This window comes from Diceros bicornis, chromosome 11 (genome assembly GCF_020826845.1).
Source record: "Diceros bicornis minor isolate mBicDic1 chromosome 11, mDicBic1.mat.cur, whole genome shotgun sequence".
Classification (NCBI taxonomy): domain Eukaryota; kingdom Metazoa; phylum Chordata; class Mammalia; order Perissodactyla; family Rhinocerotidae; genus Diceros; species Diceros bicornis.
The window spans coordinates 54,123,845-54,135,176 of NC_080750.1; the positions used below are offsets into that span (position 1 = coordinate 54,123,845).

The following is an 11,332-nucleotide window of genomic DNA, read 5'->3' on the forward strand; positions in this document are numbered from 1 at the left end:
GGAAATAGCTTGTGAGTAGGACATGGAAGGCCAGATGACTATGCTTCCGGAAGGATATTGGGGAAAACAATGATTCTTTAGAAGAAATTACACAACTGCAATGGCAAAATGATTTTACAAAGACTTTTTACCTATCTTTTTACCCTGTATATTTGTATACTATATTATTAGTAGTATTAATTTAATTATAAGATATTCTAATTATGAGTAAAATATTAAGCAAAAATTATATAATCACCATTTATAAAATAATCATGCCATAAATATATATATGAAAAAAGGATAAATACTAAAGTTTTCATTTTGCAAGTATGAAGAAGGAAAGAGTCAAGGATTTCTGTAAAAAAAAAAAAAAAAAAAAAAAAACTGATGGACAAATAGTGCAATTTCACCATCTCTGCTTACCATCCAGGCAAGGAGCTCCGCGATCCTAGCTGTCAGCCATCTCTGATGTCCAGATACAACATCGCAAGTGTAAAGCTTCTATGGCAGGTCTGGCAAATCTCATAACTGTCCCAGAGATCCTAATGCTAAAAAGATTGTTTTCTTTGCTTCCAAGACTAAGAGCTACATGAATCCAGCAATGGCATCATTTCTAGTATTATTCCAGGGAAAGTTTTTTCTGCATCAGAGGAAATACAACCTTGGCTATAGAGAGCATTTTGTCTTTCAACTAAGGGGAGTGACAAATAAATTCTAATCCCTTTCCTCCAATCACCCTTATCTACTTTGCAAAAGAGCATTCTGGACCTGTGACCAAAGATCCATAGCTAAAAAAGGTTTCATAGAAGATAACGCTAAAGGATTTCACTAGAAAACAGGATTCGTCATCAGATGCAGGCTCTCCTTAACCTACGTGGATGCTCTTCCTTGGCTCTGAACTCTAATATTTCCTCTCAGATATGACCAAACTACTACTTGCCCTAAATTCCTACACCTGCAACCTTAGGTACCAGGTGCTCCAGTTCTATGCTGGATAGAGGATAGAGGGATAGTATGAAATTAGGGAGGAAAACAGATTGAAGGCAAGGCAAACAATTAACAGGAAATGATAAAAATTCCTATCTGTGGGCACAGGGAATATTTTCAAGAGATATTTAGGTGGTCGAAACAGATACAGTAGTTACAATACTTTCCTTCCAGTCCCAGCTTTGCCTTCTTTCTTGTAGTGTTAATCCTTTCCCATGAGAAATGACATTCCCCAGCCTCCCCTGTAGCTAGGTATTGCCATGTCACTAAGTTCTGGCCTCTGGGATACACAGAAGTCACGTGTGACAACTTTCAGTTCACTTCTAGTATAAGCTGTGTGTCTTAGACTTTCTCTTAAATCCTTCCTGCTAGATAGGAAATGGCAATTTATAGAGAACCTTGAGAGAATAATCTTGAACGCCCAGGCCTGGACAGCCATTTCTTGATGGTTCCATGGTTGGGAAATAAAATTCTATCTTAACTCAGGCAGGAACTTAACCTATCTCTAACGAATACACTGGCAATTCTAAGTGAGGCAGAAGTGAAAGAAATAAATCTGGACTGTCTGTGAAATATCTGAATTCAGCCACACAACCATTAATTGAAGTGCAGTAGTTGAAGAAGAGAGGGAAGATACTGGTGTTTGATATTACTTAGTAGGCGGCAAAAAATATTTCAGGACTTTAGAGCAACAAAATTATATGGTCAAAGAGAAACTATAGGAAAAGAACTGGATGAATTGGCAGAGGGAGGGCCACAATGCATATAATTACCATCTACTGTTACCACTCTAAATTTGAACATGACAGTTTTGGCATCGCATTTCCATTTTGGTGCATTTTGAAACTTATGGACTAAAGCAGTTTAGTACTTGAAACCTTATATTTTATAAAAATTAAATTTTCATTCTGGGCCAGCCCCGTGGCTTAGCGGTTAAGTGCGCGCGCTCCGCTACTGGCTGCCCAGGTTCAGATCCCGAGCGGGCACTGACGCACCGCTTCTCCGGCCATGCTGAGGCCGCGTCCCACATACAGCAACTAGAAGGATGTGCAACTATGACATACAACTATCTACTGGGGCTTTGGGGGAAAAAAAAGGAGGAGGATTGGCAATAGATGTTAGCTCAGAGCCGGTCTTCCTCAGCAAAAAAAAAGAAGGAGGATTAGCATGGATATTAGCTCAGAGCTGATCTTCCTCACAAAAAAAAAAAAATTTCATTCTAATTACAAAACTGAGCTGGAGGTGGTCTGAAATGGAAATGGTCAATAAAAAGCAATACAGTCCTAAAAGCCTTTACATAAAGACTGTTCAATTGGCAACACACATTTAATATAATGTCCTTTCATTTAGCAAATACTTTTCTAATGCTAATTCTGATCTAGTCACTGTGCTAATGCTACGTGAATTGTAGGATTTTGAGGGGAGAGAGACTACAATGTATAGCTGTAGACAGTTCATAGTCTATTAGGGTAGCCAAATCTGTAAACTAAGAGAGGTAGAAAGAGTAGAAAAGATTAAAGGATTTTCATAAACGGAAAAATGCATGTAAATACTCCAGGAGCTTATAGGAGTTGGATGGTGTGTGTAGAGATTCACAGATCAGCCTTTAAAAATAAATACCTAAAATAAAAAAATTCTGGCCTAGATCATGAAAACTAAACTTGTATAAGAACATAAAATGTCACTGTGAGTCAGAATCATGAGATCTAAAAGCAGTATTATTGTAGCCTTATTGTAAGAGTAGGAAAACAAATGTTTTATAGGAGTACACAATGTTCCTTTGGTATATCTAGCTAAAAAGTTTAAGCATAGAATCTCAAAGAAGCTAACTTCCCTTAAGAATCGGAAAGGCACACAGTGACCACACATATACCATCAAATGAGATCCTGTACTCAATTTATGAGGTGAGGAAAACTTAGCTAGGAAAAAAAAACCTAACACATGTCTTAACAACATTTTAAGGGGAATGTCTGCATTCTAATTGGCATATAAAATAATATCTATAATACAATATATAATCACTTTGGTTTTCTAATTATTTCATCTGTTACCTATTTGAAGACACACACATATACACAAATATAAAGCATATACAATACATATACATTTATGCACAGACCTATACATACATATAAACATATATAACATACATCCACGCACGTACACAGAGTAATTTATGTCTCAACCCACTTAGTTACACTTTCCTAATAATTCACTAGAAATTACAAGAGCTGGAGAGTTAAAAGGGTTCTGTACTTCCCTATAATTTCTATCTATTAGAATGAACCCATGGCAAATTGGCTAAATTTTGTATTCAATTCAGACTTCCTGATGGGGTCTGATAATGTGACACCAGCTCTACCTAAGAGTCCCTCTCCAGAAATAAGCAGATCAGTGAGCATTCTCTGACCTGCCTTCCTCATGTGACATCTGACTTGACAAAACCAATCTTAAATCCTGACTGGTGAATATGGTAACGGTGGTGGCGGTGGGTGGGTGTGGTTAAGAAATAGCGATGTGGAGGTTGTACCACAACCATTGCTTAACCAGGATCCAGATGACAAGGATAGCAGACAGGATGCTGCATGGGGCTAGCTAGCCCTTTGCTGCTGCAGTAACTCATTGGCCCCAGAACCTTCAAGACTGCCTACTGCTTCTCTTAAGAAGTCAATTACCTCTCTCGATTAAATCCCCTAATGATTTAAATAATACGGGTAATAATCCAATATAAAAAACACTGCATGCTGTAGTCTTGACCAGCTCTGATCTGCAATTATGTACAATGTATACAAAGGCTTTTTCAGATTTTTAAACACAGTGTGGCCCACGGTAACCAAAAGATCAAAAGAAAGAGAGAAACATTCATGAGAATGCAATGAATTAACTGTGAAGAACTCCCAAGGAAAGCCTATGTTCTCAACTACGATAAAATACAGGTAACAGTTACCACAGTTATAAGTATATATCTCATAATAGATATGATACTTATAATATGTAAATATATCTTATAATGAGAAACACTAAAAATTATGTTTTATCAAAATTGGATATCCATTATTGAAAAAGTATTCTTGAACAGAGAGAAGAGTGGTTTAATTTGTTAAATTTCTCCAAATTATTAGTAATTCTTTAATTTTATCTTTGGTACATATTGTTGAAAAGTAAAGTAGTAACACTCTTGCCTACTATTATCATACCACAAAGGTAATCATTTCACAATATATATGAAAATGAAATCATCACATTACGTACACTTTACATATATATAATTTTGCCAATTATACTCAATTAAAATTTTAATCTTAAAAAAAGGTACCACAAAGGAGGATCCCTCAGTGCTAAGGGTATGCCGGCTACTCAGGAAATACAACCAGGGTGCATCATAAATCTAAGGATAGTTCTGAGAGAGTATTCTTTAAAGATTCTCATTGTTTGAATTTTAATGCCTTTTTAAAGCAATAGAGTACTTCACTTGGAGTAGCCATAGAAACAACTGTTTTATTTACTTACTAATAGCCATGAAAGTTGATAGACTCTCAGGGGGCTTTACTCCTCTGTAGCCACAAAATGACAGGAAATATCCCTCCCCATCAGCCATTATCTCTTAAATAATCTGTACTCTAAGAACCTCAACTCAGATGAAAAAGAGAAATAAAAAGAAGTTAAGAAAGGTTTACTATTCAATAATTCCAATTCAGGCATTTTTAAAAAGTCAACTTATAATTTGAGTGCCTCTGAGACACTTCAACCTATAATTTACATTTCCACACTTTACATGTCCTCTCACTTATACTGAGGTTGAATTTTTAAAATTAAATTGTAAGACTTTACTATGGCTTCCAATATATCTGAAGGGTATTAAAAATCATTTAAGGAGTTAAATGTAAACTGAAGTTGATTGTGAGTTCTGCAACATGAATGGCAACCATTTCTTAAAACAATATTCAAAATGAGCCCCAGGTTTCTCGTTTGTGTGTTTTTTAAGGTGATGGGGTTGTGGTTATGATTTTTTTTAAGCCTCTATTTTTCCGAGCAGGTTGAAGGTTCACAGAAAAGTTGAGAGGAGGGTACAGAGATTTCCCATATACTCCCTGACCCCACACATGCACAGCCTCCCCTTTTATCAACATCTCCCACCAGAGTGCTACATTTGTTACAACTGATGAACCTAACTGACCCATCATAATTACCCAAAGTCCATAGTTGACCTTAGAGTTCACTCTTGGCGCTGTACATTCTATGGGGTTTGGACAAATGTATAATGATTGTACCAACCATTATACTATCATACAGAGTATTTTCAGTGCTAAAAATCCTCTGTGCTTCACCTATTCATCCCTCCCCCTACCCACTACCTCCCACTCCTAGGCATTTTTATTGAAAAAGAAATTTAATCTAGAAGGAGTTGAATTTCAATTTAAGAGTATAATTCTGATTTTATTATATGTTATTTAAAATTAGCACAGCCATCGTTGCTACTTTTGCTAGATTTTTATTATATTGCTTCCCACATATAGAATCTGCTTTGTCATTCTTAATCACTATATGTACTTTAGTGAAATCAATAATATATAAGGTTGATGGTGGTATTATATCATTCATTACCAATCAATAACAAAGTTGATAGTGGTATTATATCATTCATTACCAACTAATTCATTGGTTTCCAAATTCCATACTCATTTATTACATGATAAATGGTATAGTTTAATTGACTTATAAAACATAAATGTTTGAAATGTGCAACATATGAACTATGGGATTCATGAGCTAAGGATTCAGTCTCCTTACAATGATCCTGATTTCCAATTCTCCTAATAGGCAATATATATATTTATATATGTGAGAATGTGGTGAGGGAATCCTTTACCTCTGTTCTTGGTAAAGGTAGCGGTGTTCCCACAATTCCCCCACTGAGGAATCTTGTGTTCTTGATTTTATCACTACTCAACAGAGCTAAAAAAGTAGAAAATGCCATGCAACCAATTTAACTACTAAAAATATCCTGTTGAGAGTTTTTTGTTTGTTTGCTTTATTTTAAAATCACATAATTATACCTTGAATATAACATGCTGGTTCTATCTACTATACTTATTTTTAAATGTGTTGACTTCTCTATATCTTTAAGGTAAATTTTTATTTTTCCTAAAACATAGGGATTAGAACCTCTGTGGGAATTTTTATGCTGGTAACCAAATACTTAATGACTTTCAAAAGGGTAAAAGTTCACTCTGTCTATATAATGACATTTTGTACACTTTAAGAGGCAATAAACCTTTATTCAAAGAGCATTGCTAGGATAAAGTGGTTAAAATTATTTCAAGTTTTTTCTACCTTAATACTTACTCATTGCAAGCTTGCCTTTGGTTTTATTATTTCTCTGTGATTTATACTGAGGAAATTGAGAAAATGGGTCATCCAAGGTAGTGCATCTTATGTTTATCTATTCTCACATAACACTTCCTATCCATGCTCCTTATTCCTAAAGCTTTATTATATATGAAATATATTTACATACCTATATTGCATATGATATAAAGAGTACATTTCTATTAAAAATCATCAAATTAAAATATAATGAATTGTATTGTCAAATATTATTCAAAATAGTTTTCAAATATAATTCAAAAGAAGATATAGTTCAAACTTTCATTAGGTAGTAACTTGTAAAATAATGTTGATTGTGTAAAACAGTCACAAGAAGAAAGGTAAGGATTAATTTTCCAATTCTAGTATTACACTGAGACATCTCAAAGCTTTTTTTCTAAATGAAATTAATTATATTTTTATGACAGAAAAGCACCAAACAGAAGTGCTTCAGTTAAATTGTTTCTAACAGAAGTTCAGATTTCCTTGTTTCTTTGCCTTTTATAAATTGAGTATGCAAATCCATTACTTAACATATCAATATTGATGCACAGCATTTAAAGGTAGACTCATGCAGTACAGACTTATTTCAAGCAATGCCTCACAACCACAGACTTCCAGCTGAAAATGAACTAAAAAATAAACAACATCCTAAAAGATTATGTAAAAAAATGTTAAGCTAATGATTCCCAAAAAGGGAAGGAAAATATGCAAATTAGCAGTGGGGTGTATGGTCTAAATAAGGATTCTATATTATGCATTCTGAGTGGAGAAGTCACACTGTCAGCATACATTTTATCATATTAATAACAAGCAACAGGTGGCTAAAAGGGAAAAGAGCATTTATCTTCTCCATGCCCTCCAGAAGTCATCCTTACAAAAACATAATTGTCTTACTAAAAATGGTAATGCTAAAACCTGATATGCCTTTTTCAAATAAATCGTTACATTGTCATGTATCACGTGTTTCAAAACAGACAATTGCTAAAAATATTTCAGTAAATACTTAAATTTAACACATAATTTTGATAGACTTTTTCCCAGAGATCACATAAGAATAACTGAAAATACTATAGTAATAAAGTACTCTCTCTATAGAATTTGGCTGAATGAATCCTAGAATATTTAATTCCAGGCAACTCAGCTTGCCTCACTAGTTTAAATCAAACACGTTTACTATCTAAGTATAAACTCGTTGCTCTTCATAATCCGATAAAGTCATCTGAATAAAGTCAGAGAATACTAAGATATTCAAGATTTTAAATATATTTTAGAGAATGGCTAAAATTCACTTTTAAAAGATTTTAAAGCAACCACTAAGAAATGAAATGTCATAATGTGAAACATTGTTCAAATACTGATGAAATAGTCAATAGTTTTTCCAAACGAGGGCATGATAAATTCTTTCCCAGCTTTAGAAATATCTCATTCACTTGCCTCTTTGATTGTATTCAGCATAAACTTAAAACAAACGTACGAAGGGTTTGCTTTTATAAGAGCATTCATTTGGCAATAAAATGTTTAAGCTTTGTTCATAAAGCATGTAAAACAAAGCCCTCCATTAAGTATTATCATTATCATTTTTCATCCCTGAACCCATGCCTAATATCAGTGAGCTACAACTAATTTTAAAGTAAAAATTGGTGTTTCTTCAGGAATCCTTCTGCCAGAATCAGCTAAGTGTTCGATTCCTCTTGTCGGTTATTTCGTGTGAGCGGTGCTGGGAGAAGGGGGTACAGGAGCCGGGATGAAAACCAGTCTAAGCTTCCGCGCATTCTCCCAAATGGTGACACAGTGTGAGCTGATGAAAGAAGGTAACTCATCCCCACGTAGTGTGCTGCAGATGGACTCCACAAGACATTCTCTCAAATGTCACAGTAAGGATTGGCATTGTGTCTGTGAGTCACCCCAGCTCCCTTTCAGGCCTTCCGGGTTTTAAAGAGTGGGCTGGGGACGGTAATCTACGGTCAGGGCATCCTCCTCACTGGGACAACCAAGTTGACTGCGTGGAGGTGCACCTCGCTCCTGACGCCGGCGGCTCTTACTCCGCTCCATTCGAATCAGGTGGGAATAAACGGCTAGCTAGTCAGGGCCACTGGCTCCAAGGCAATCAAACGCCGGGAGTCACAAAACCTGGCTCTGTCTTAAAAATCCCTTTAGGAAACTCCCCAGGGGAGTCTACAGTTTAACCCTTTCATCACTACCACCTGCGGACGTCCCTTCCACCCCACCCCCTCTCCAGAAGATTTCACGGCAGTGATTCATTTTAGAATAAAACGTAATTGAATGCATTGCAAACATGTTCCGTATTAAAGTTAATGCCGAAGCACAAATCTGATCAGCACTTTTATGTAACCAGGAGCAGTTGAACTGCTGCCGATTGGTGCCGCCAAACAACCTCCCACCCTTGGAGAGCGGGCATTTATAAATCTTACATCTTCCTACCTCCTCCCTCAAATTTCTTAATGGACCATTAGTAACGGGATCGATCCTAGTTACTTTAGGAGCAATACATCGCAAAGGCACATTTGCTGTGTTTACTAGTGCCAGAAACACCATTCAAAAGTTGAGAAGGTAGAGCCGGCACTTCGCAGACCTTCGGGGGGCGGGGGAGGGGAGGAGGTACAGTGGGAGAGTGGGGTGGTGCGAGCAACAGTGGGAACCTGGTGAGACCTGAACGCCTCCTGTGCATCCAGCAAGCAAGCCCTTCGCCTTGCACCAGCCTGGAGGGGGGCATCGGAACTGCCAACTTCTCTAGCCGCTGCGCCCGCCGCGTCTCCCCAAACCCCTGTCCTCGGAAAATCGAGCCCACGTCCGCCCACCCCCGGCCGCCGCGGCCCCCGCCTCGGAGCAGCGCGCTGCTGTGCCAGGGGATGGAGGTGCGTAGCACTTACGTCTCGGAATTTGTTCCACTGTCCGACTTCCTTGTCATACTGAGAGATCGTGGTGAGCCATTGTTTATCATCCAGAAAATTACCGCCGTCCGACCGCCCCCCGGCCGCAGACACCGCCGCGGCAGCTGCGAGAGCCTGACTGCACCAAGCGGCTGCACACACACACAATACGGCTAACACCTTGAGCATCTGGGAAAGGAAACACAACCGGGGGGCGGGGGGGACAGTGTCAGACAAGGGGTACGAAGACTCGGAGACCCTGGAAAACATGCATCAGCGACGACAGGGGTAGAGGGAGGAGGAGACAAACAGGGACAGGGGTGTCCCCTCCCCGCAGGCTTTACCCCCAAACCCGGGCACTCACACACACACGCAGACCCGCAGACCCGGGGGAGGAGAGGTGGGTATAAGGAAGGAAGCCCCAGTGGCAGCAGCCCGAGCGGGGAAAAGAACGCGCCCTGGCACCTCACCTTGTTGTGAGCCCGCACTGTGCTCGCAGCTCCTGCTGGAAATGCAGCCCAGCTCTGGCAACTCGCTGCTCTCAGGAGCTGCTGCACGCGCCGCCGTCTCGAGCGGTCCACTCAGCTCCCTGCGCCCGGCGCTCCCCCCATCGCCGCCTCCCCCCGCGCGCTGCTCTCTCGCTTACTCCCCTTGGTTCACCCCCTCCCTCCCCCAGCTCCTTTTTTTTCCCCCTTTCCACTTCCTATCCCACCTTCCTCTCTCTGGATCCGAGCTGCAGTCGACTCCGGATGCGACGCTCGGCTGGAGGCAAAGGATGCAGAACCTCCTCGCCTCGGAATCCTTATCAGTTTCCCAACCTCTCGGCTCCAGCAGAGGTTCTCCTGTTCTCGAGACAGCCTGATCATTCTCTGCTCCTGGATTTCTTGAACACAAAGCGTGCTCTCTCTCTTAGTTACCTCTTCTCTGCAATTTCGTGGCTGGTCAGTCAGACGTGGGAAATGAGATCTGAAGAAAACTTTATGCATCACCAAGTCAAGAACCCCTTGGACTTTCTGTCCTGTAAACCTCTTGGGCTGAGCTCCACCGTAAGGCGAAGCCAGCTGTAGGGTCTTGGGAGAAGTGTTTAATTTCAGAAAATGTCAAGTATGTTTGCGTGAACTTCTGGATTATTACAGAGGAGGAACTCTCGTGTTAAAGGGTGGAAGTTTTTTTCTTTTCTTTTTTTAAAGAGATAATCGTTACTAGGTAGGGCGTTTGAGTAGACCCAAATCTCCCACATGCTGTAGATTATTTTCCCTTAATAAAAACTCCTTGGCAACTATTTTACGTTCTAGGACCTTGAATGAAAAACTTTAAAAGCCCGAGCTATGTCTCCCTACTGCAAAATGGAAGAGAGTTTTGAAGACCTAGCACTAATTTTGCTCTCCAAGCCTCCATTTGTGACAAAATACTTGGCTTTCCATGGCTTTTTCACATATGCTGAATAAACCGGAAGGAAATTGCTAATTAGCCCCCTGTAGACAGAATCTGATGAAGAGAATCTCTCCTACAGACTTAAAGGATTTAAGTGAAGTGAATATTATGTATAAATCAAGAGATCTATGGAGGCTAAAAGCCTGGAATAATGCTGTGTATCTCTATTTGAATTATTGGAGATTATTTCAGCCAAAACTACATCTTCCAAAGCTATCACCTTTGAAATTTTCTTGTAGCTTCCAAAACTTCAGGAGCTATTTGAATAGCAGCAGTACTTTCTACTCATATTTTTCATTTCAATCTCATATAACGTTTGTGTAACATTTTTCAAAATATATTAAAATAGGAATCAAACATGATTCATTAACATTAATTTCTAATTTTTTAAATAAAGGATTTAAAAATGAATGTATAATATGTAAAAAAATTTAAAAACTGCTATTTTTTAACTCAGAAAAAGGTGTTTTCCTCAGTTTCCCCTTTTTCCACTCTGATGAATGACAGTAAGGGGAAGAAAACAATCTACAAATGCAATTCATAGACGCTCTGATTAATGTAAACACATGTCAGAAAACTTTAAGAACACTGATATGTACTAATTCTCCAAAGATATTTATTTTGTCCTAATTACAGCTGGCCATGTCATATATTTTAGAATATTCGA

The 11,332-nt window shown here is 38.6% G+C and overlaps 1 protein-coding gene across 1 annotated transcript in view; it reads right to left on the reverse strand.

Annotated features, from left to right (window-relative positions):
* The window catches only part of SPOCK3 (SPARC (osteonectin), cwcv and kazal like domains proteoglycan 3), a 471,565-nt gene extending 461,785 nt beyond the window's left edge, over positions 1–9,780 (reverse strand). Inside the window, exons 1-2 of the mRNA XM_058550318.1 lie at positions 9,702–9,780; positions 9,232–9,420 (exon numbers count right to left, since the gene is read on the reverse strand). Of these exons, the coding sequence (XP_058406301.1) occupies positions 9,232–9,420 (189 nt within the window). The 5' untranslated portion in view covers positions 9,702–9,780. The remainder of the gene's footprint in view (positions 1–9,231; positions 9,421–9,701) is intronic.
* Positions 9,781–11,332: the final 1,552 nt, after the last annotated feature.